Below are 25,736 nucleotides of genomic sequence, written 5' to 3'. Positions count from 1 at the left end.
AAACGTGTATTTTAGCTTAATTAGCTTCTCTGAGTTGCCCTTTGAATGGGGGTTGTTTGTTTAGTCTCCTGTGTTGCCCTGGCATGGACAGTGACTGGTCCATTGACACCTGAAGACAGGCACCAGTGACCAGCCCCTCCTCCAGGTTACACCAGTGGGAATGTGTATGTGCTCACACCAAGCTACTATTAGCATTAGCTATGTAAACATTCATCACCTGTTAGCAGCCAAGGCTTCCAGTTGGCAGTGTAGGATTTCTCCATGGTTGGCCTTCAGCAGAGCTTCCAGGTTGTTCTCCAGAACTTTCTTCCGTCTCCGAGCCTGGCGGAGAACCTGGCCCGCCTCCTCCAGCGTAGAGGAGCCACCAGGTTTCCTTTGGAGCAGCGAAAACTGGGACTGATGGGAATGGGCTTGAAAACTCTGGCTAGATGGACCCTGGACTTCCTGGGCGAGGCTGTGGTGAGTTAATAAGGGCCCAGCTTGGGGCGATGTGGTAATGGGCATCAGGTTCTGATTACATTGGGACTGCAGTTGTGGACCCATGTTCTCCTGTGACTGTCTGTGTGGGGCATGGGAAGCCTGAAAAGGGGGGTGAGTGTTTTGATGGTCGGTTGGTTGAAGACTGCTTGGCCTGGTCTGGTGTTGAACAGGGTTTGACTGGTAGTGCTGGTTTTCATGGAACTGAACGTGGACTTCCTTTGGCTTGGATCTGCTCTGTAGGGGCTCAGGTTGGCTTTGTTGGGCCTGGAGGCAGCCTGGGGAATCTTCTTGCTGCTGAATGAACGAAAGTGGTTCACACACTCAACACTGGAAAAATTATCTCTTAGCCTGAACCAGAAGTCTCAAACTCCAGTTCTCAAGGGGCCGGTCTCCTGCAACGTTTAGATGCCTCTCTGGTTCAGCACACCTGGCTCCAGTATTAGCTCATTAGCAGAGCTCTGTAGAGTTTTACCATTTAATTCAAGCGTGTTGGACAAGAAACATCTAAAAGTTACAGGACTTTGGCCCTTGACGTCCACTGCTCTGAAGTGAGTCTTCTAAAATCAGCTGAATAAAACATTTCATTAATTCTCAATGTAATTTTACAGATTATGTTACATTAGCTGACAAAGTAGAACTGTTACCTTTCTACCTGTTTCTACTACAATCTTGAAAGTGGAGTTATATTGACTACTCACAGTCAGCAGCATCTTTATCTCTGTCTTCAGACACTCCATCTGCTTTAGCATTTCACTGGCTCTCCTTACCGCTTCCTGAGTGTCCTTTGCTAAAGACTGAAGATGAACGCTTTCAGCCACAGGATCAGCTGGACGCTGCTGGAGATACAGGTTGCTCCTGAAGCAAAGATAAAAACAGCAAGAAATAAAAGAACCTGTTGCACACACCCGTTCTATATTGCTTTAAGTTGTTGATGTAAATATAGTATCTATTCATCTAAATGACAGGCAAGTGACTGTATGTTTTAACTGAATCTATAAACTACAGCGCAGATTAAAGGTAAACACAATTTTCTTAAAGAGACCTCATAAATCCATTAGAAAGTTGATTTAAATATTGTCCAGTCCTTTGTCAGACAGGCCTGGTGATCTGTAACACTTAATAATATACATTGTTTCCACTCCCAGATTATGTCTCCAGCATTTAGAACAACATTGACGTGTACAACATTTATCTTACCCACTGCTTTTGGCCAGTAGGTTGTACTTTGACCATCTCCACTGATATTGTGGAAATGGAAAGAAAGATGGGGAAAAAAAATACATGCATTGTTTTTTTGTGACATTTTTTTTTAAAAGTTACTTCCTTTATTTAAATTACTGATGCCAAATTTTAATGTTTGAATAATTGCTTGAAAGACATAATACTCAGGTTTGTATCAACTATACTTCTTGCAGTTCAAAACAATGTCTCTGGGATTTTTGAAGTTGCCACTTGGCTGTAGAGACATAGAGACATAGAGACAGGGTTCTGCTGGGTTTCTGAGTCAAATCAGACAGATGTCATAATGACAGCAGGGCCTGATGGTTGTGCCAGAAAGGTTTTGACTTTAGTCTCAGCTTCTGGTCTGACACAAGACACCTTCAACATCTACAGCATTTCACACAAGACTCAAACTACAGTTGGGTGACTTGGGTTGAGTTTTCCATTTCACGAGACGGAGAGGAGCATCGGACAAAAGCTTCTAAACAAACACATTCTTCTATCAGCTATGTCTCACTGCAGATTCGGGGTAAACACAAGCAGTGGTAGGTATTTAAAGGTTAGAGTCTGAGAATCCATTGTGTGAAAGCAAGACGTGAACAGTTCTCTGCCTGCAGCTGTAAGATGAGTGGGGATAAAATGGCTGCCGCTCCGACCTCCTGCTCTGTCATAAAGCTGCTCAGAATGATCCCAAACAGCTGTTGAAGACGGTCTGCCTCTGCTGTTGCTAAGCAACACAACTGGTGGAGGACAGCAGCCGCTGTTCACAAAGGGAAAGCCGTTTATTTACAGTCTCATGCTCCCCCCGTCTGGGCTGCCCCCTCTGACCTGGTTTGCATTAACCTTTCTAAGACTGATCTGAAGAAGGCTCACAAGGAAGTGCTTTGGCAAGATTATGCAGCAAACATTAAAAGGATAAATATGTGTAGTATAATCACCTGACATGGGGCAAAAACATTAAAGCCAGAAGAATGTTTAACAGTTTGCTTCTTCAGGGGACAAATGCTGCAGAAGATCTCAGGCTTTGTCCATCCTGAAGAAGATGTATCACAAAGGAAACCCTGCTCAACAAAATTATTAAATCCAAATATGAAATTGTTGCCAGGACAGTTTAACATTCCAGAAAGTTCCCGCTTCTTTTCAGTCTAAAACACTACAATAACAAAAAGGTTTTTATTAAAAAAAATTATAACAAAATCACTTAGAGTGATTGTGTCAAGCAAAGAAACTCAGCTTTCCTTTTTCCTTGGGCATCATAATACTTACCTAGATGAGTTCGAATGTGTTATTGACTATTAGAGCACATCTTAGTTCTTGTTAATCACTTCAAAACCTTGTTTAGATGAGAGTCTTCCAGCAACACCAGGTTGGTTGCTCCACAGTGAAGATCTCTGCATGAAGGAAACTGAAACAGGTCCATTGTCAGACAGGCCTGGAGATCTGCAGTGTTTTCCTCATTGAGGTTCAAGTCATCAGACTAGAACTGTAACTCGCTGAGATGCCCGTTACAACATCTCCATATAACCCGCTGTGGTTTGATACCTGCTCCATCGCTCTGGAGCAAAAAGCTCTCCAGTTGGAATTCCTTGTTATTGCAAAGCCTAAAATCCAGTTTGTAGTGTGGTAGGATACCTGGTTTCACAAGGTGTTTTTGTTCTTCAAGCCCTTCTCTCACAGAAGCATCACATGACCATTCAGTAAAGGCTTTCATTTAGATGAGTCTGTATCTTTACACAAAGCCCGTTTGATCCTCCAACTCAGCACTAATTACTTTTTTTTAATTTTTTTTATGTACCACTTTTACATTTAAGAAATGCAAAATAGTTGGCCTACAGCATCTGACCTTGGCAGTGATGGAGCCTCATAACCTGCAATTTCATCCTCATTGTCTTCAACAAATTGCCCGCTATGTTTTGTCTCTAGCTCCTGTTTCTTCTTCGTCTTCCATTTTGAAGATCTACTTAGAACCTGGTAATGATGCACAGCACAAACTGTAATATTTCTAATTTCTTCCCCAGCGTTGAAAGCGCAGATTAAAAATAAACGGCTTATTTCAGCTTTTTTTGGCCACGACTTGGAGTGTTTGTGCTGCGTGGTGATTTTTTTTTGTTTTGCTTTGTTTTTTTTGGTTGAGATTCAGTGGTGGATGAGTTTGAAATGTGTAATCTATCTATGTGTTTACAGAGGAGGTAAAAATAGAAAGCAAAGCAGGTAAACGTCATGTATGTTGGTGAGAGCCATGCTGATCAAGGACAAAAGGTCAGACTCAGAAATGCTTCATTCGTCAGTTATAAACATTCAGAGGAATGTGATCACATCACGAGGGGGAGGGGACACAGCTGAGTCTCTGGGTGAAGGAATGTGTACGTGTGTGTGTGAGCGTACGTGTGTGTGTGTGTGTGTAAGGGTGCGGGGGGGACGCTTGGCAAAAGATGTTGCTGCTTAGAAAAAAAATGTTTTAAAAAGAGGAGTCTGTGGGGAAGAATCAGCGGCTGGCTGAGTAGCTTCACTGACACCGCCGACCGCCAGAAACACGTTTTATTCATCACTGCTTTTGCTGTAATAAATCAGCTCAGCTCAGATTATACACAATGCATTCTCTGCCTCCCAATTTCCGCCGCACATTCCTGAATAAATTACGTTTGCAGTCAGGAAGTTGTAACCATGGCAACCACATCTTCCTCCACAGCAACAGAGGAGGAGGGGTGAAAACTGCAGGGATGTACAGTCAGGAAAGGAGACAGATTATAGTAAGAAGAACTGTATGCTAAAGCTCTCCATCTCCACGGTAATATCAACAACACCGTTTTCCATCAACAGTCAACGAACTTGAACGAGCCATTCAAAGTCATATGTTAAGACACTATCCTGTCTTTCTCTCCTGTTTATAGGTATGGAATTAATATGCAGCAGAAATCAGCCAATGACTCTTTGAAGAATGTTGAATTAACATGAATTACAACAATATTGAATTTCCCTCTGGGACCAGTAAAGTATTTTTGAATTTAGAATTTTGAAGGCTGTCTGAATACATAACAATCGTGTGTCTGCATTTACTCTGACTTTCCTCATCAGTCCAACCATCTCCACCTCAGATCGACGGCTCAGAGAGAAGAACATGTTCAGCTGACAGGAAGTGAGCAGGTCTCAAAGAGGCTCAATCTGCGTCCAGACAGGAAGAAAGAGTGCAGCATGGAGACTTTGTGCGACAGAATCGCTGAGCCAGCAAACTGAAAACCATCACATTAGACACCTCATCAACCAATCACATGACGGCTGAACTGAAGCCAGGTTTTTATATTACGTCTTGAGTTTCAGAGGGAAATGCCTTGCTGCATCACAGCCACAGACCAGAGGAGCCTGGAGTCTCAGTTCTTCACTAAACTGCAACAGGATCAGTGATACTGGAGTACAGTACAGCAGAATAACAGCAGCAGGCCTGGCTGTGCTGCTTCCAGCTGCATTGCGGATCTTTCTTTCTGAGCAACAATTCACCTGAACTGTGTGTAGCAACTGATAGTTAAGGTGCCCTTGGCTCAGTGCTTCAGCTCATAGCCTGCATGCTAATGCGCAGGCACTGAGTCGTGTGCGAACTGTTTTAATATTCCTGGGAAGAACCCTTCCAGAGATTTATTTGTATGGATGCTTCAGTTTACAGCAGAGTCCTGCTGTCAAAAAAAAAAAAAATACAAATTTCATTACCTTAAATATCTTTGTAACAAGCAAGATAATTATTGATGAATGTAGAATAGGAGATGAATAACTGTTGAATAGCTTTTCTGCTGCTTTAAACTATTTTTTATACTAATGATTGTTCTATAACAGTGACCGTTCTGCATAATTATGTCTCTTCAAGAAAAAAACTACAACTAATAAAAAACATGTACTCTTATAAACAGTGGTTCTCCAGCTGTAGGATGTGTACTCCTGGTGGTTCTTGGGCTCTGTACTCTAGAAATGTTAAAATCATCATCTGAAAATTTAAAGTTTGTATTTACGGAAGTTATCTTTGCTTGATAGTATTTCCTTTTTTGTCAGGAACATCAAAGTGTGACGAGAGAAGCAAAAACCAACAGAAATCAGAGAGGGGATAAATACTATTTCATAGCACTTTCGATTCTTTCTCATCATATCTGTGTTTTCTTAGGAGGGTTCAAGTCAACCCATTGCTGTTCCACCATTTCAAAACCAACCAAGGTAGGAACAGCTCCATATCAGTCAGGGGTTAGCTGGCTTCCCAGCTCAGTGGTGGGATACAGCAGGGACTTCTTGTTAGTGGAAATAACTGAGAGAAAGTTAATTCCACTGAGTTATTTCCACCAACAGGCTTTAAGACAAAAACCTGTTGGGGGGTCGTTGTGTCACATAATGCACATCATTTCTTGCCATTAACAGACTCGCAAAAGTGAATATGCAAAGCCAGAACTGGACTTCAGAAAAGAGTATTTTCTTCAGATGACAGAAAGGAGAACTCTTAATGCCGCCAGTGTTTAGTCCACTCAAATTGGTGTCAGGAAATGGATGTGGTGGAAGAAATGACCTTCATTCTCAGACTACAAGACATTTTTTATGAATAAGTGGGACTATTTTTACATGTTGGTATTCACTGTAAATGTTAATACAAATTCATGTGACAAAAAAAAAAAAAAAAAAAAAGATAAAATGGGGGCGTCTGACAAAAATTTCAGCCATAATGTGGAACTCGGCAGAGTCGAGTTCTGCTCCCCACCTCCTTTGATTTTTAAAAGCCCTTGTGTGAGGGAAAGTCTCAGCTTGATTGGTTACCCAGTTGAGTAACTAACAACAGCTCAGAGGGCTTTATATTTATGTGACTTCATAAAGAAACAGTGTGGTGAAAGAATAAAATGATTCAATGGATAACACCCATTTGTGAAATTGCTCCTTCAGTATTTAAACATATTGAATCTTATCAGAATTCCTTTTATCACTGTGCAAGAAATTCAATTCAAAAATACTTTAATCCCAAAGGGAAATTAAAAAGAAAGCACAGCAAAATTTATAATGCTAATTGCAACTAAACTGGTCAATAAAAACCTGTTGGGTATGTACCGCCTCAGTGAAAACCCTGAAAGACAAAAACTATTTAAAGCTCCAAGTCTCTTCAGACTCTGAATGATAGAACATCAAATGGAAAAAATGCATTTCAATGAAAACTTTACTCCAATGGAATTTATTAGAACTCACTCAGCCCCAAGGCACATTACAATATCAAATGTTAGTTTCATCATATGTATGCATCACGACAGAATAGGGCATAACAAAAAGACACAGTCCGTAATACAGAACAGATTCCCAAATGTACAAAACTGTTTTAGGACCAACTGAAAACATACTAAAATGACTAAACAGTTGGAATAAAAAGTTGAATGAAATCATTAAGCTTATAGACAGCCCCTTATGATGTGATGGAGTCTGTCTAGCTCTCCAAAAACATCACTGATAACACTTCCCATAAAACACAACCACTTTCTTCTTTTTTTTTTTTTTGTTTGTTTGTTTTTTTACCTTGTTAGATGAGTTTTTATGAGACATTAGCATGTGGAACATTTATGTTTAACTGTGCCTCTGCTACAACCTCAGCTCTGGGGGTGGACAGGAGTCCTGGACGATTTCATTCAGATGTGTCAGCTGGGGAAAAGGAAGACTGACTGTACCATACGGATAAATCCACCCAAAACTGGTCATTTATAACCTATCCAAACTCTTCATTTACCTATAAAGACAGTATTTCGATGTACACATTTATTTTTTAATTAAATTATGAATCTGTGATAACCCCTTTTAATATTTTCTTACTGAAAAATTCTTCCTTTAAACAGCGGATTTGGATAAAGGTTCAAGAAAAACTTACATTTGTTAAATTATTTACACATGCAGTCTGTAAAAATGACCCGGCTCTTTATGTCATAAATTTTGAAACTCATCAACATCAATATTAGTTTCACATTCGAATTATAAATAAAGCATGACAATGCTTGTTATGACGCCAATACATTTCTGTTTTGTAAGTTCAAAATCTGGTGAATAGACAATATAAATAATATACAGTTTAAAATTAATTAACTCACTTTAGAAATACAGCAGAAAAAATGTCAAATATTCTCTCAACTTCCTTTTTTATATTAATACCAGGGACAGACTGCAGTGATTTACATTTTGCTTTAATTGCGCCTGTTTTAACCCTTAAATAATAGAAATTAAAAGTCTTTTCCTTAATTATTTCACAATAAAAATGCAACTAGTAAAATTAATAAAGAAAAATCTTTGAAATGAGCTTTAGGGATTTTAAAGTGCATTTCATTATAAAATCTGGAACTATCTTTCCACTATAAAGTGCAAAACAGGGTTATTGACAGCAGTAGCCCCTCCCACTGCACACAAAGCTCCTCCTACTGTAGGGGGTTCAGCCCAACTCTTGCTCTTCATAGAGTGGGAGAAGGAATCCTCTAACAGGGATTTGAAACAGATGATTTTAGCAATAAAACTATAAACAATTCCTTTTACAACAACTATGCTTTATACTTTATGGAGAGTCACAAAAACCTCCATGGAAACCTCAAAAGTATTTCACCAACTTCAGAGGTAAGTGAAGGAGATGAGCAGCCATGACTGGGACCAAGCCCTGGGGTTCTAGTCAGATCTCATAGGAGCATGAACCACAGACATACAGCAGCAACAAATAGTTTCTTTAAAAATCTGTCACTGATCCTAAGATGTTGTGGAACAGAACATAAACCACTCAGAACCCTAAAACATTCTTCCAAACAAAGAAAATACTTCCTCTTTTACCACGGATGGCAGTAAATGAAGGAAGATGATTTAGGATATTTTTCAGCTAATGTTAAAGAAAAAAAAAAAAGTAGAAGGTAACCAGTGCAAAATACTCAGCAGTCTTCCCTCACAACGCTGCACTCGAAACTATTACTTCTTCACCAGGCTCTTTTCTGGAGTCATTTTCTACTCTGGTCATTTGTTTTTGCCTTGGTAAATGCAGGAGTAGATAATTCCCCCACAAAACTATCCTGGATCCAAGAAAATGTTCCCGCAGTGGAACTACACCTTTAAATAGCAACCATCTTTAAATTTTGTTAGGGCTCCAGCAGAGACAGTCAGACATCAACACATCACCACCCAGTAAGTCTGAAGCAGCGCTACCTTTTTCAAGAACATTGGAGCTTTTCTGATCCATTAAAATACTGCAGGATAACAGCAGAACCAACTGGAGAGAATTACTAATATGAAACAGGAAGTCAACTGTCTTCACTACCAAACTCTACCTTTATTTTTATACTGTAATCTAAACATCCAAGCACTCTTTATATACTTATTAACATGTATACAAAGTAGTGGAGGAAGTGTTAATAGGTCCTTCACTGCAATATTAGTACTAACACCACATTTTAAACAGGAAATCTGTTGTATATATTTAAAGTGTTGGAAGGCAAAGCACCAATAAACAGATGTCCTGCAAATATGACATGATAAAAGAATTATTACAACTTCATTCATTGGTACATAGTATTTTATCAACTGTTTAGGTGCTTTCTTAAAGAAAACAAAATATAATTGTTTAAGTTTGAAAAAACCTGATGAATATTTTTTTTGTTTCAACAGATTTGGTCAAACAAAATGCGACATAAAAAGCACATTGACACACAGATTTCATTCAAACAACAAGACAACCTACAAAGTTGTTTTAATCATGATAGCAAAAGTAATTTTTGTGTCATCTAATGAAACTGTCAGAGAAGCAGCTTCATTAGGTAACTAAAATGCATTGATCTAAAAATTAGGAGCAAACTGATTTTATTTATTTTATTTTTATACATTTTCCTCTAATCATGTAGAAAAGGGGGTTTTGAGGCTCAGCAGCAGAACCACTGTGTGGTCATGATATGTTACTTTTTTTCTCTCTCTCAGTTAGGTTGACATTAAGGGTCCTCTTCAATCTCCTCACGGGTCCCTCTCCTTCTTAACCTTCACATCTCCAGCCAGGATGGTTGCGATTTCCCCCTGCATAAAAGCCCAGGGCACGTTGGAGCCCAACAAGGGACATTTGTCCCCGCTGGGGCAGTACACCTCCCCAGACGCCCCCTGGGCCTTGATGCTCTCTCTGGAGCACGGGAAGCAAAACTTGTGGTTAGGGACGGAGGGACATTGGACAAAATGCGTGTCCTCTAAGCGTTCGTGGCAGATAGTGCAGCACAAAGGTCCGCTGTTGGCCATCGGTGAATCGGGCACGCTCTGAGACGGGAGCTGGTCCATGGCCCCGGCGGACTGCGATGCTGCGGACAACCCGGTGTCTCCGGTCCGTGAGGAGAGGCGTCTCTGGCCGGACACGGAGGGGGGAGATACTGGGCTGCTGCTATTGTGTCTAGACGAGGAAGTGGTAGAGTGAACAGAGTCTCTGTCTTTGTTGGGAGAGTAAGCGTTCCCCAGCGTGTCTGCCACTGACAAAAGCGCAGCCATCGGGGACTGCCTGTTCTGAGGTGCCGCGGCATCTGGAGGTGTGGTGCGGCCGGAGGAGACACCGGGGTGCCCCGGGGTCAGCGGGGGCGGAGGCCCAGCAAACGAGCCCGCAGCCATCGATAGTTTGAGAGCTTCAGCTTGGCTGTTGATCCACTGCTGCCTTTGCTGCTCTTCCGTCAACTTCAGGCTGCCCTCAGCAGAGTCCGGCTCCGGGGAGGCTTTTCTCTTCCTCGCCCCGGCTCTGGTGGTGCTACTCCCACTGCCAGAAGCCGAACCTCGACCTGGAAGAACGAGTGATGTTGGCAGCAGCGGGCAGCTGCCGTCGATGTAAGGCTGCGGCAGCATATCCTCCCCCACTGCCTCTTTAAAAAACCGCAAAGACTCCGGTAATAAGTCTCCGAGAAGGCGCCAGTCCCCGGACCCGTGTTTCTTTTCGTACTCCAGATACTTAAACCCAGAAGACAAGCCTCTGCCGAAGTCCTTCATGCAGTCCTGATACATCTGCTTGGCGACCCCCGAGGCGCTGGAGAACACGTTCCCGGAGCCGCATGGGTACTCAATAAATATTTTAAGCTCATAGTCCATCCCGGTTTTGGACACAGCGTCGAAAGCGAACACCCTGCCGACCAGACCGTGGTCCTTCTTGAAGCGGACATCAAACGGTGTGCACCCGGAGAGGAGGACAAGTGTTTCCCGCACAGGTTTCGGCTTGCTTGCCCAATCTTCTTGTCGATTCCGCAGGCTCTCGCTTAACTCAGTCAGAGCCTCCGCGTTCCGCTGCTTCTCCTTCATTTCCCGCTCCTGGTCTGTGCTCGACACGGAGGCGGGTCGCTTTCCACCCAGCTCGGAGTGTCCCACCTGGCCGGGCAGAGAGACGACCACCATGGAGCTGGTAGGGGGTCTGCCCGCCAAGCTATGCGAAGTCGGTCCGTTTATTCCGGACTGAGGCATGAGGTTCGGCGGTACGGTCATCTGGGCTGGTGCTGACACCAGCCCACCGTTGCTTTTGCTCCGGGAGTTTGGACTCTGCCGGTTCAGCTCAGGTGGTCCGTCATCTGTTTTAAAGCCGTTCAGCCCTCCGAATCCATTAGGCGGCCTGCTGCTGCAGCTGTGCACCGAGTAGTCAAACCGAGCCCGGTTATCCGCTACCTGTGCGTATCTGTCCAAACTGGGCTGCTGAGATTTCCCTTGGCCATCTGCCTGGTAGTGGTTCAGCTGTCCCAGAGGTTCCTTCCCGCTCAGTAAAACCGCCTGGCTCTTCGCGGCAGCGGATTGCTGCTGCGCGGGCAGTCCGCCTGCAGAGGACCGGCTGTCTTGGAAGCCCTGTGCCCGCTTCAGATGGCGGGCCGTCTCGATGACGAACTCGATCCGGTCCGCGCCCTCGTAATTGACGCAGCCCCGACACACGGGCTCGGTGAAGTCCCATATCATGGCCCAAGGCATGCGGGGCAGGTCGCATAAATAGCACGACTGTCTGCGGGATGAGGAGACCTGCGGGGAGGACATCTTCCCTCTGTCGGTCTCCCTCCCTGCCTCCTCCTCTGAGCTGCTTACACCCTCCGCTGCTCCGCAAAAGCCCAAAAAGAATGAATGAGGAGGACAGACTGCGGCGTGTTATTGTTCCTCCCTTGTGATGTTGCAGCAGAGAAGGTGGGGGTGTTGTGCGTTTCCTCCCGCATCCTCTCAGGGAGGCTTAGGAATTTGGTTCGCAACACCCCGCCCCTCTGCAACCTCCCAGCCATGCCACCTGGAAGACTAAGGGATTCCTCTTGGCAAGCAGGAGAATACTGCTTGTCCTTTCGCTCTCATCACTGTCTGGAAGCAGCAGCTGCAGTTTGTGGGATGGCGACAAAACAATCACAGCAAAAGATGATGGCGAGAAAAAAAAAACAAAGCTGGGCTTGCATGTAAAAAACCTTGCGATATATAGAAAAAGGTCTAATATCTACCAACAAAAGGTTTGTTGAGTGGAAGAGATCAGACGTTGCAATATTTAAATATAAGCCGAATATAAAGTAGCCACCTTCTAAAACAACTATATCAGCCAATTAGCTCAGCATCAATGTTAAAAACAATGAAGGTTTCGAAACTATGAGCACAATAAAGTTGATGATGGTTAAAACAGGGATGCTGCAGATGTGTTGGTGTTGCTAGGCAGTTTTACTACACTTCATGTGCAGAACTGCAAACACACAAAACCCTGCATGTAGAAACACTCCGATCAGGCTTTTCCTAGCCAGTTCCACTTTCTAGTTGTCTTTGTAATCCTCAGCAGGGCCCACGCTGTGTGATTATCAGTCTGATAGACAAAGTTTTAAATTCACTGTAGTGAACTGTAAAACTGCTGCTGAGACAGAAGCCTAGTTTATGTCATCTTTTACCTCAAAAATCACCAGCGTTCTTTTCCTTCCTATTTTCACAGTTTGGTTCTTCTACAAATAACTATATTAACAGCCAAAACTTGCTGCCCGTCCACTGATGCTCTGATGTCTCTGCCTGATGTGATGCAGACTGTGACTGGAGTTACTGACATCATCTTTAGGGGTGCACCGATTGCAGTTTTCTCACTGACCACTGATCTTTGAAAAGCCTGACCCGTTGATTCCGATTTTGTCCGCAGATTTTTCTTTTATTACTGACACTGTTGCCAAAGCAACACAGAAATGAGTCATAAGATCTGTCAAAAGTTGCTTTAAAAAAAAAAAAACTATTGCGATTGGGGTCTGAAAAGTCTCAAAACATAGCAACAAAGCTCTGAGTTTTCAGCAGGGTGACTGTTGTTAACAGCTCACATGCAGAGGTGATCTCATGTTCTGTCAGTCTGTCTGTCTGTCAGTCTCTGTCATGCAAAAGGAGACGGTGTTGGATTTTCAGACCTCTGTGGAGGTTTAAGTATCGGCTGATTATCAAAAGTAAAGGAAATTGGGATTGGTTGATCAGCCGGCTGATCGATCGCTGCACCAATAATACTTTTATCATATTTAGCTCACACAATTAGAATTTTTATCTGCTGAGTTTTACTTCTCAGTTAAGATTAGTTTGTTTCAACATGTAAGAGAAACTATACCTTTGTTAGAGTTAGTAGTAAATCCAACAAAAAAGAATAAAAGAAAGAAAAATGGCTAAATCCTTCCTGTTTTTGCCTCACATCATGAGTTCCCGACCTCAAGCAGGATTCAGATGTAACAGGTTTTGGCTCATCGGTCACTCAGATCGATGGGAAACTGGCTGACTGCAGTTTCCTATTTCATGTACTGCAAAACAGTACATAAAATACCTGAAAAAATTTAATTACCACAGGAAGACATAAAAAATATAAGTAAGCTATTTTTTTTAATCACTGTATTAAGAAAAATTATTATTTTTTGTCAACATACAAGATAGTGATCAAATGTTATGCTGATGCAATCTGAGGACATCACACCTCCAGCTCTTCTCACACACCCACACACACACACACACACACCTGCAGGCATCCCTCTGATGGGTACCCTGTGTTGCCCTAGAAACCCGTCTGCTGGCCACAAAGAAAGGCGGAGGAATCTGCTGAACATCATGAGCTGCAGCCTTGTTCGCCCCAACTCTCACTCTCTATGCATAAATATGCAAATCACCTAACACACACAAACACACGCATACGAGCAGAGATGGGCTCAGTTAAGACATTCTGGTGCTGTGAATGCAGATTCTCTCCCCTAAATCTACATCCTTTCTTGGTCAAACACACAGCCTGACATGCACAGGTTTACATCTATGCATAACTATTAATGCTTCACCTGAATATGCACCTATTCATTTAATAATGGAGCTTTGCTTCATGTGTCTAACACAAAAATAGTGTCTTCTTCCATTTGCGGGAGAAACTGCTGACATGTTTGGATTGAGGACAGCTGTAAGAATGAAGTCTGTAGAACGCAAATATTCCTATTTGTGTTTCATTAAAATCCCTCAACTTCTATACATTAATAGAATATTTGTGATGTTAATTGTCACAACAATAAAATAGACAAAAAAACTACAATATCTTTACAAAGTATTTGGCAATATAGCTATCATTCCACACAGCCAAAGCCCCATAAGTACAATTCTAAAAATAAAACATATGTGGATTACCATATAGATGACATCATTTACATTAATTAGAGCCCCTGTGTTGTCAATTAGCACACAATAACTGCATACAATTATATGTTAAAATGTTTATTTATAGGTATCGATGCTCTCATTGAACCAACAATGGAAAACCAGAATTCAAACATCTTGTTGGGGGATTACAAACGTAGAATCAGAATAAACAATGAACCTGACATGGGTGTTTGGGACATTTGAGGCGCATAAAGCAAACCCACGAAGAAAACAGAGACACCATAAACTAACAAAACATCAGAGCTGTCAGGTGCCAGCCGACACAGGCTCTGAGAGCCATTTATTCACGGTGCAAAACGCTTCTTTGATAATAAATATATAAATATATATAAACATAGGGGCGTTCCCTGAATCTGGCTGCTTTCCAACTGCAGCAAACTGCCTTTTTGCAGTGAAGCTGCTGCTGCCTTACACACAAACCTAAGCTGAACAAATTGAAGAAAACAGAAGTGATGAGATACCCTCTGTAAGCGTGTCCAATTTTACCTGGATTGCTCTGGCCTGGAGTCACAGTGGCACGTTTCCATGGCAACTGCATCCGTCGGTATGACAGCGGGGGCAATAGCAGGCCCTCCGGTTCCTGGCGAGCTTGGCTTCTGGTCCTGGACTTTGGCTGGTGGAAGACAGGAGACAACGTTTCTGTGAATGATTGGAAATTCTGAAGGCATTCTGTCATTTTGAATTCAGGATTCTGTCAATTTTGCGACAAAACGGACATCAATGCAGTAATGTGTGCATAATCAGCAAACAAAGGGTTGTGTTTTTCTTTCTTGCTGTTGAGAGAAATTGTAGATTGTCCAATGGAAAACCATTTACTGACTTCATTTCAGTCTGGTCATATCGTCAGAACACCGGGCCGTCTGAAGTCACTTTCAATCCATTTTTTGCCCCATAGGGATTTCTTCTGTTTTTGCTTTTTTGTCAGACTTAAAATATTTCAGATTAGAATTTAATATCAGACAAAGATAACCTGATTAAATACAAAAAAAAATGAAATAATTTGTTATGGGAACAAGCTGGACCTCTAAACCTGATAACTGACTGTTAACATCCCAAAGAAATGTACTTTATTTAACGGACACCTCAAGGTGACATAAATCTATCAGCATAAGTTTAACCCATTTCCTTTCACCTTTTCTTATTCTCATCATAGAAATCAAAAACTGAAATAAACCCAGCTGTAGTAAACAAATCCGTTTGGGTCGAGGTTTTTGGGTGTGATGGTGTGTGTTTGCAGGCAGCCACCTGGTGACAGCAGACTGACCTCTGGAGTCTGAGGCGATGGAATCCTGACCCGTCACTATCTTGATGGCTGACTCCAGCAGCTGGCTCTGATTGGACAAGAGGAAAACCAATAACCAATCAGAAGGCAGAGGGAGGATGCAGCAGCAGCATCTGAGCAGGTGAAGCAGTTTACCTGCAGCTGCAGCTGCTGGCTCTGCAGCGTCTCCAGGCGATGCAGTGTGTGTTGACTCAGACTCCGTCTCCGGCCGTCATCCTCCCTTATATCAGAACACACAGTCAGGCCACACAGCTGTCACAGGCAGCTTGCTTCAGATACACCAAAAGCACAGCAGCTTGTTCACAATCCAATCACACGGAACAATCCGTCAGGTATGATCCACCAGACCACAATCTACTCCTTAATATTTTGGGGATTTATTGCGTTTTTCCTATTCAATCAGTTATTCAAACACACATTTCAAAAGCTGTGGCAATAATAATAATAGTAATACTTCCTGTTTTTTTCAGGCTACCACAACAACAAAAAATCATATCTGTGTTAAGTTACTTTACTGCCATCTACAGGCAAAACACAGTTACTACATGTTCAGAAAAATAGTTTCAACTTTTGTGATTTTTGTTTTTCTCTGCAAGCTGCAGAATCTACATCAGGGTTCAACATCCGATCATTAGGGTCATTGTAGATAGAAAAAAAGAAATGGTACATTTCTGCCAAAAATCTTAGAAATGGATTTAATACCTTGGAATTAAGTTTTAAAAATTAAAAATGTTTGACTTTTGAAACACAGAAATTTCCAAGTATTTCTAGAAAATTTCTGAGATTTTATGTGATAGATCAACACAAACTAGGTAATTATTGTGAAATTGAAGGAGAGCCCTGCATCATTTTCCAAGTTTCCCATTCAAACCCTGATGTGCAGATCTATTCAACCCCCTTTTTCTCTGATACCTCCAAATAATAAAACAAAGACAAAGGCATCTACCCACACTGACTTAAACCTAAACTGGTCAGAGTAGATACCTACCATTAAAACCATGCATTGTCCTACTACTTCACCATTATTCAATACTTTGTGTTGGTTTATCATGTAAAATCCCAAATGCATTAAAATTTGTGGTTGTAGTGTGACAGAACGTTCAACGAGTGTCAGTTCTTTATTACAAGGTCCTGCAAAGGCAAAAACGGCTACAAAGCGTTTGTGTACCTGTCTGTGTGCAGCAGCTTCTGGAGGCCTTCAGACAACTGAGACATTCGAGCTTCGATGTCTGACTGGGCCTGAACACAGAAACACAAGAACAAGCTCAGACACTTATTCTAGCTGAAAATGTTGATATTAAAAAGCAATTTTAACAATTCTGAAAAATCCAAGTAATATAGACAAACAATGAAAAGACACAGTGAATTCTAAATTAAAAACATAAAAATTGAGTAGAGCCTTGCGGAGGTAGGTAAGATCAGTGGATAAAATCAGCTGGTCATGTCAACAGTCGACAGTTGATCCCTCAAAATCAATCGCCCCAAAACACCTTTAATATCCTCCAGTTTCAGTATATGTAAAATCTTATGTATCAATTTCTTGGGTGTCATTTTTGGTTGTAATTTTCAGTCACCATGCAATCAAATTCTGCTCACTAATATAGTAATATAATTGGCCAGTTGGATGGACTTTGGCTGTATTTAATGCATACACCTGACAGAGACCTTAAAGACCAACAAGAAAAAGAAAACGAGGAAAAATCCGGGGTGATCCAAAGGATTAGTCATCAGTAATCAACGGTGGCATCTCAGTTTTGTATTTTCCAGCCCAGCTAACTACCTTGATGAGAGGAGCGGCTGCAGCCACGGCTGCGGCTGCAGCAGCTGCTGCAGTTTTGCTGATGTCTCCCAGGCGACCAGATGACGCCTCAGTCTGAAAACCCGACACGCTCGCTGCATCGTCAGTGTTCTGATCAGGGCTGTTCCAACCATTTGATGTGTTCGGAGTCGACCTTGGTCGCAGCAGCTGGACGCTGACTTCCCTCTTGTGGTGGTTGCTGTGGCAACTGAGCAGAGGGACAGAACTATATTAACTAAAAAAATGACCAAACTATGGTATTGGGCTGTCACTACAATACATGCAAGAAAAGAAACACATAAAGCAAACGTGATTTCCAAGACACCCGGGTTCAAAACTTAAAGGTTTTTGCTGACAGAGCTCAGAATACAAACTGAAGTTCTGGTGAATCTTCTTACCGCTGTCTCAGCGCTCCCAGCACCACTCCTCGCCCCCCGGCCTTGAAGCATGATGTCTGAAGCTCCTGACCCGAGGAGAATGATGGAGCCAGAGGTCCTGGAAGAAAAACATGTCACTATTATCTCAGAGACACTTCCTGTGGCAGTTTGACCAGCATCTTTACAACATGTCAAAGGTCTTTGGAAACCACATCCATTATAAAAAGTGTGTAGTGCATGGCTTCACCTGGTTCAAATTCTGAGAAAAAAAAAAAAAATATATATATATATATATATTAGGCACCTTTTGCTATTCAATAAATTTTCTTAAGCCCAAAAAATATATATTTTTTTCTTTTAGGAATTGCTTTCTTATTTAAAAGACTATTTAAATTATCTGGTCATTTGCATTTTATTAATATATATTGTATAAATCAGGCTTATTCGAAAAATCTGCAATCTGCCCATTTTTTATCCGATTCATCGTTAAAATAATCAATAGGTGAACCCATAACTAAAACAATCGTTAGTCGTGGCCCTATCAGAGTGTTTGTTTCTTGCCTGTATCTGAGTGTTATTGAATGTAACTCCATTCAGTAACACCAGGCTGAGTTGCATGTCGTAAAAGAGGAATTTGATGCATTCTAGGCTGAGAGTGGATCAAGTGAAAAGTGTCACAATCCAACCTCGGAACTCGTACAGTTGTGTTTACATCTCACGTTGCCATGGTGATCGGTTTGGAAGGTTCGGAGAGTACAGATCCTTAAGTTTTATTTTAGCAAATAAAACTTTGACGAACTCGTTTACAACATTTTCGGGACAGAGCCACACGGGTCCGCAGTTTTTGTTTTTTATTTTTATTATTATTTCTTACCGGTTTGGGAATCCTTTGCTACCCGAGCTGGGTCAACAACCTCTGGTTTGTGTCCGGGATTCCGTGGCCTCTGCGTTTCCTTGGTCCGATGGGACTGGACGCGCACAGGCTCCCCCAGCTTCTGGACTGTTATTTGAACGGATTGGGGTACCTCACTGGCTTCCAGCCTGCGCTCCGGGAGAGCAATGCGAGTGGAACGGATTAAAACCTCCCCGGTGTCCGAACTGCAGGACAACTGACCCGGACTGAAAGCGGTTGAGTCAAAGGGAGCCGGAGACAACATGCAGGCAGCCGCTAATGTATTGAAGCTTTGATGGAATAGTTTAGTTTAAAGTTATAGCAGGTTTAGCAAGTCTCAGCGAACACATTTCAAATTTCCCGCTTGTGGACTTTCTGCTTGGAGAAGGAGCTGGACGGAAACAAACCAGAGCATAGAAACTAACTGGACCGGAACAGAACGCGAAGAGCGTCTACTAAAAACAACTGAAGTGTAAAATAATCGAACAAAGTTAGGAGGCGATGCATCCCTCGCTGTTGGGGAAACTCTACTTTTAACTTCCGCTTTTTCCCCACCTCTTCTTTGTCTACTGAGTATGTAGCAATCTGCAAACTACCAAGTGCTACACTGCCCCTAATGGATGTTGTTATTTCTTCCTTCCTCTCTAGGTTCCCTTTCGGTCTATACTGCCATCTACTGGAAGAGCAACATCATGTCATCAAGCCGATTTCTTACTCAACTCCCTTTCTGCACCTGGCACTTTATTCGATCATATTTTCCTTACTGCTGATATAGTTTCTTTCCTTTAAATATACTATGTTTATATAATATTTAAATATCCCTCTACTCCACTTTAAATAACAACGTTACCTCAATAATTCATCTGTTTCACTGTCATAATTTAAAAATCAAAGTTATGGCAAGTAATGTGGAAAAACTACTCGACATTAGTTGCTTCTGTGCAGCAATACAATTCTTTATCATCAAAAGAATCTGTCCACTCATAAACATACGTTTTAGACTCATTTATTGATTTTAGTTGGTTCCTTTTTTCTTTTTAGTTTTTAACCCTAATGTTCCCTGGTTAAGCTTTTTGTTTGTGGCTATTTCTTGTTCACTCTCCCTTTCAATAGGTGGCGATAATGCGCTCATAGTTGATTTGCCATCCGCCTTAAAACACAAGAAGACAAAGGTTTTCTCGTGGTGTGCTGTCAGAGTTGTAACCTTGTTATAGTTCGGTGAGTGTGAGGCCTTCACCTGGAGCAACAGTGTGTTTTAGTTGGAATGAATGTGTTTAAAGCTTTGTAGAGAATCTGCGGCCGTGTTTGTCTTTTCGCTCTTCAACGATTCTGAGTCACACACGGAGAGTCGTCCCCATTACCAGCGTGGGCCCAGCACGGACACACATATACACAGGTAACACTCGTCACAACAAACCGAGAATGTCCTTCGGAATAATAGAAAATATCATGGAAAAAAAATACCCAAGTGGAAAATAAATCTAGTATCATTTTATATAATATTAAGATTTTTATGTACAGTTTTGAAGAATTTAGGAAACCTGTGCTTTTCTACCATATTGTGTATATTTGGCTATTTAAAATTGATTTTAATACTGAAAAACCAACCCAGAAGAACTATCTTTTAAATTTTGCTAAAATTCTTTAAAAATGCAATTCCTGGGGAGAAATATAATTATATCACTCTCACTTTTATTACCACTTAAAGTGGCGTATTTCATTAGGAGAACTAGCTGTTTGTGTAAATGGTGTATGACTATAGCTCACCTAGTAAAGACACTGTTATTATTCATAAAGATATTCTAAGTTTGAACATAGCTTTTTCTGCTCTATTTATTTATGCTTGACAGTCTTGACAAATATATGTCTGTTTAGATCCGCAATAACACAGCAGAAAGACATTCAGTTTTAGATCGAATATATACCAGTTTGACAACAAATTTTGCGACTTCTGGGACGATACATTGGCCCAAGCGTTATTGCAATAAACCATAATATTGCTGTTTTGAGACCATTTCGAAGTAATGTATTGATAATAGCATAATAGTGCAAGTTCACCCTCTCTAGAGACCAATAAACTTTAATTTAGTAAAGAACACTTCAACTAGAAACGGAAGACATTTTGAATAACCAAAATAAAACATGACAACCAAAACCAAGAAATAAAACAAACATAAACACTTTTTACAAACTAACCCATAAATAAAGTAGATTATGAAGGCTTTGCAAACAAAATTGCCCTTGAAAAAAATATTAGTCATAAGATTTGAAATTTTCAATCTCAATTAAATTTGTCATGTGATTAGTTGATTAATTGCTTATTGTGACATGCTTACCAATTAGTCTAGATGTTTTTGAACCATTCAGACACTGATTAGATCAGCTCATGTCTGCACGGGTACAATTAAGAAAAATCACCCCACTGTTGCCCATTAAGTTTAGTGATTTTTCTTATTGATATTATTTTTTTTTCCTGACAAAATCAGCCAAAATTAGAATCACCAGGTCAGGCTGTTTAAAGATCGGTGATCAGACAGAAAACTGCAAACAGATCCCTAGATTTGACCTAAAACTGCTCACTGGGAAATTAGGTTGATGCTGAGCAGTTTATAGAAACCAAAGTTTTATTCACTGGACATTTTAAAGAGAAGAAATAATGTGAAATGTGTGAAGACATAATTTGTATGAAAGTGATCAGAATATTATATGTCAGAAAGCTGATGCTCGTGTAGAATAAGGATATTTACAGCATTTCCTCCTGACAGCAGTGGAGCTGCCGTGTGTGAATGTACAGGATAGTTATTGAATAAGGCTGGTGTGACTGTCACGTTTTGTTTTTCTTCAGACTGTGAACTATGGCCGTCCAGGTGACTGAGTCTGATCAGATCAAACAGGTAAGTTACAGTACTACCACCTCACCATAGAATAGAAAAATAATGTAATTACATCTATAAGTAATGTAATCATACACAGACTACAGTCCTGTTGTTTTTCATTTGTGCTCTTTAACTCCAAGTTTCTAGTTTAGCAAAATAAAGTGTTGTTAGTTGGGTCTTTTTCTGCAGACCATTCAACTAGATGTGAACCGTCTAACTGTATGATGACCTTCAGCCATTCACAAAACATTTGGGGTGCACCGATTGATCGGCCCTGATTTCTTTCATTTTGGGTGCTGATACTGACATGATGCTATCCACTGATTGCTTTTGAGGACAGACAGTCAGACACGCCCACCAGATCATGTCTGCACGTGCTCAGTTAATAGTCGCCACACTGTTACCAACTTACTGACTTTCTTGGTTTACTCCACAACTTTTCAGACAAAAAAATTAGGTATTGGTCAAAATCTGAATGGACAGATTAGGCCTTTAAAAATATCTGCAGTCAGCCAGAAAACAACAATCGGTGCACCCTTAATCTTTCTTGCTCCAGGTTTTGAAATTACTTTTAGAAGTTGGAATAGAACGAAATGGGTTTTTTTTTAAGAAAAAAGAAACCTAAGGAAATAAGGTTTTAAAGTCCTTAGCCTGTTGCTCCTCCCGCCCCCTTTTCCACAAAAGAACCGAACCTTTAACTCATACAGCTGAAGAGCAATTCTTCCCACTAAGAGAACGTTTGGAGAAAATCACTCAACTGTTCAGTGTCTTTCCTTTTTGTACAGCCACTTAACCATTCTCAGCATGTGGTAAAAGTTGGGAAAATAATGGTTTGCTTCTGACGAGTGTATTTTCTGCTTAACTTGCAGTTCAAAGAGTTTTTGGGGACCTACAACAAAGTAACAGAGAACTGCTTCATGGACTGTGTCAAAGATTTCACCACCAGGGATGTGAAGCCTGAGGAGGTAAAAAAAAAAAAAAAAAAGCTGACATTTTTTACTTGACTTTTTTTTGTTGCAAACATTAGCAGACAAGTATTAAAGCTGTTTTGTGTCAGATTTAGGAATAGCAGATATGGGGGTCAAATATCTCCATATTTTATGTCACTTGTTGTGGACAATGTTAATGGTTAAATATTAGTTTATCTACTCTGCCTGGTCCAGTGCTTGACTGGTTTGAGACTTGCCTAATCACAAACAGAGAACCCCAGGGTTCACTGCTGGGCCCCTGTTATTCAATGCCTACATGCTCCTGCTAGCTCAGATTATAAAAAGTAATAATATGAGTTTCTAGTCTGGTTCTGCTCTGCATCCCCGGAACCAGAGCCAACCATTGAGAAACAGCGTTCATTGTCTTTATGCTCCACTGATCTGGAACAAACTTCCATAAAACTGCAAAACAGCTGAAACACTGAGCTCCTTCAAATCACATCAAACAAACTTAGAGTTGTCCTTGTAATGACTGGGACATTAATTTGAGTCTTTATTCAAATATTTTAGAATGATTAATGTGCTGATAATATTCACGCAAATGTAATATTTCTTTCTTGCTTGTTGCTGAAATATTCTGTACAAAGAAACTTTCCTTATCTCTTACCTCCGGTTGTTCCCATCACCACTTCTTACCCCATTTGATGGCATGCGTTGTGTTTAGTAACCATTATCACATCCATTTAATATCCTAAAAAACAAGAGATGAAAAATACTTCTGTCATTCATTTCAGTGAGTACTTTTGAAGAAATATGGAGATCGCTAGTCATATCAATGTTGAAATCTCACATAAAATTTAATTTATAATAATTAAACTGGCAGTAAATGATATAATGTAAAATGGACTTTTTTGAGCATTACATTAAAAACATACAGAGTGTTACCTTGATTATTTTACTCATCTTTGAGGAGTCTTTTTATGTATCATGGCAACCATTCAGCGGTACAAAACGCTGTAGGCTGCACCGAGGCGCAGCTCCTGCTCAGAGCTCCAGTTCCGGAGTTTCTGCCTCACAGAGCAGCCCTCCCCCACTCAGCTCCTTCAGACTAGCCAGCAACAATTAGCAAACACCTGTTGGAACTGCAAATTAGCTGAATTTATTATACGAGTTATTTCTCAGTGCAACATTGTTAAAAACGTTGTTAAAGGGTTAATAGAGGAGCCATGTTGTGATGACTTCCTGAAGGTGGGATTTCAGAAAGAGCAGGAGATTTTAAGGAGACGGAGACCCAATTTCAAGGTGTGGCATTAAAAAAAAACCCAAACAATTAAACTAAAGGTAACATAGTTTTTTTTTTTTTTTTTTTTTCTGGTTTGCAGTTTCAGTAAGAATTTAATTTTCTCTTTTAGGACATTTACAAACAAACTTAACATTGTAAACACGTATTTATACACACTTGCATTCACTCACGCATTCACCCTTCAAACCTGCATTTATTATAATATATATAAAACACTTTAGATTATGACAGAAAAAAATTAAAAAAAACAAGATAATATGAAAATAAAAAACTGTAGTCAAGATATCCATTTAAGACACCCATTAATGAGCTCCGCCTTCAGTCCCTATGATCCTCATATATGGCTCCCAGAGGTTCTCAAAGTCCCGGTGTTTGCCCTTGGCGATGTATGTTAGTCTTTCCAGTCCGAGTGAATTTGCAATTTCTTTCTGCCACAATCCCAGGCATGGAGCGTCCATGCTCCTCCAGCATAATGCAATAGATCTTCTGGCTTGAAGAAGTCCGTAATCGATCAATTTAGTTTTAGTCTGTGATTGTTTAAATTCCACTGGGTATATTCCTAGAACACAGATTCTAACCTCTAATGGAACTTTAACCTTAAACAATTCAGATAAACAAAGGTAACATAGTTACTTTATTATGCTATAAAATTGGACTATGTGCCTGAAAAACACATAACACTATCCCTTTTAGACTTGCTGCTTAAAGGATTCATTCAAATTCAAAAATCATTTATTACTCCCAAAGGAAATGAATTGTTGTTGTAACTCATATTAATTCTAATTCTTCAAAGAATTAGAACTCTAGATTTGGTTGGCAGAAAAGATCTCTTGTAGCAGTCTGTGTTGCAGTGAATTGGAAGAAGCTTCTGACAGAAGATGCTCCATTTTTGTAAGACAGTTTCATAAAGAGGATGGTCAGGGTCGTCCATAATTTTCTTGATTTTACATAGAATCCTTCTTTGCGTCATCACCTCCAGAGGTTCAGTCAGCCCCAGAACAGAACCAGAACAGAACCAGCCTTCTTTATCAGGTTGTTGAGCCTTTTTAGCTCCCTGGTTCTGAGGCTGCTGTCCCAACAGATGACGGCAGAAGAGATGACACGCTCAGCAACAGACCGCAAACTTTTGAACTTTGAAGGATCTTAGCTTTCTCAAGAAGGACAGTTTGTGAGATTACCATAGCAATACGGAAGAATATTTGAACTGTTCACCCCCAGCCTCAGGTAACTTCCTGTCTTCTCTAATTTGTTTCCTTTTTGTCTTCCAGTCCAGCTGCTCTGAGTCCTGCCTGCAGAAGTACCTAAAGATGACTCAGCGGATCTCCATGCGCTTCCAGGAGTATCACATTCAGCAGAACGAAGCTCTGGCTGCTAAGGCAGGACTGCTGGGACAGCCTCGCTGAGCTGCTCTCAGACTGAAGGGAAGCATGGTCAAACTGATCCTGGTTCAGCAGAACCTCCGTCATCACAAGAAAAACTGAAGACACTTCTGATGATGATGATGATGATGAGGGTGAAACTGAGGCAAAGCTCCCAGTGGAGCCTGAGCCGTCAGTTCCTGAAGCTCAGCAGGACACAGAGTAAAACCCCACAACACGATTTGAAAGCTGGCTATAAGATTCTGCATCTTGTTTACTGAAACTGAGCTTTTATCCTTTAATGTGCATATGTGGGGTTTATAGCTGTGTTTGTCTGAAAACAATAAAGTCCAAGATTTTACAGGTTTGGTCTGTTTATGAAATGTTTAACTCATAGACTTTAACCGAGTTTCTACTAGACTGTTTGTTTCATTATTTTCTGGGTCTATGTCACTCAATTCCTATTTCCTTCCTTGTAGAATCTCATATATTTTCCATATTTCTGAAGTACGGATTCTAAAACACGGTTGAGGAGCGTGTGATGACGCAGGGAACACTTTCTTTACCATTACTTCCTGTTCCCA

At 41.0% G+C, this 25,736-nt stretch overlaps 3 protein-coding genes across 6 annotated transcripts in view; 1 reads left to right on the top strand and 2 right to left on the bottom strand.

Moving 5' to 3' along the window:
* kiaa0586 (KIAA0586 ortholog) overlaps window positions 1–19,471 on the bottom strand; it is a 41,095-nt gene extending 21,624 nt beyond the window's left edge. For 3 of the 4 annotated variants that reach the window (XM_044142695.1, XM_044142697.1, XM_044142698.1), the window contains exons 1-9: window positions 18,669–19,471; window positions 17,816–17,912; window positions 17,400–17,625; window positions 16,788–16,858; window positions 15,755–15,839; window positions 15,602–15,668; window positions 14,824–14,950; window positions 1,179–1,335; window positions 218–774 (exon numbers count right to left, since the gene is read on the bottom strand). In XM_044142695.1, coding sequence (XP_043998630.1) covers window positions 218–774; window positions 1,179–1,335; window positions 14,824–14,950; window positions 15,602–15,668; window positions 15,755–15,839; window positions 16,788–16,858; window positions 17,400–17,625; window positions 17,816–17,912; window positions 18,669–18,951 — 1,670 coding nt within the window. In that variant the 5' untranslated portion in view covers window positions 18,952–19,471. The remainder of the gene's footprint in view (window positions 1–217; window positions 775–1,178; window positions 1,336–14,823; window positions 14,951–15,601; window positions 15,669–15,754; window positions 15,840–16,787; window positions 16,859–17,399; window positions 17,626–17,815; window positions 17,913–18,668) is intronic. The other variant, XM_044142696.1, reaches the window with a different exon arrangement.
* irf2bpl (interferon regulatory factor 2 binding protein-like) lies at window positions 6,664–12,013 on the bottom strand. The gene has a single exon (XM_044142704.1). The coding sequence runs from the start codon at window positions 11,695–11,697 to the stop codon at window positions 9,676–9,678; it is 2,022 nt and encodes a 673-aa protein (XP_043998639.1). The 5' UTR covers window positions 11,698–12,013; the 3' UTR covers window positions 6,664–9,675.
* Window positions 19,472–19,795: 324 nt separating the features above from the next.
* Window positions 19,796–25,513, top strand: timm9 (translocase of inner mitochondrial membrane 9 homolog). The gene is made up of 4 exons (XM_044142705.1): window positions 19,796–20,082; window positions 21,532–21,580; window positions 22,432–22,527; window positions 25,063–25,513. The coding sequence occupies exons 2-4, from the start codon at window positions 21,542–21,544 to the stop codon at window positions 25,195–25,197; spliced, it is 270 nt and encodes an 89-aa protein (XP_043998640.1). The 5' UTR covers window positions 19,796–20,082; window positions 21,532–21,541; the 3' UTR covers window positions 25,198–25,513.
* The last annotated feature ends 223 nt before the right edge of the window (window positions 25,514–25,736 follow it).

Source organism: Gambusia affinis, linkage group LG16 (genome assembly GCF_019740435.1).
Source record: "Gambusia affinis linkage group LG16, SWU_Gaff_1.0, whole genome shotgun sequence".
In the NCBI taxonomy this organism is placed as follows: Eukaryota; Metazoa; Chordata; class Actinopteri; order Cyprinodontiformes; family Poeciliidae; genus Gambusia; species Gambusia affinis.
This window is presented reverse-complemented; position numbering and strand designations above follow the sequence as displayed.

Coding starts and splice junctions, on each gene's coding strand:
- irf2bpl (XM_044142704.1), bottom strand. CDS start 11,697: ATGTCCTCCCCGCAGGTCTCCTCATCCCGCAGACAGTCGTGCTATTTA.
- timm9 (XM_044142705.1), top strand. CDS start 21,542: ATGGCCGTCCAGGTGACTGAGTCTGATCAGATCAAACAG. Junction 21,581..22,431: donor AGTCTGATCAGATCAAACAG/GTAAGTTACAGT, acceptor CTTAACTTGCAG/TTCAAAGAGTTTTTGGGGAC. Junction 22,528..25,062: donor GGGATGTGAAGCCTGAGGAG/GTAAAAAAAAAA, acceptor TTTGTCTTCCAG/TCCAGCTGCTCTGAGTCCTG.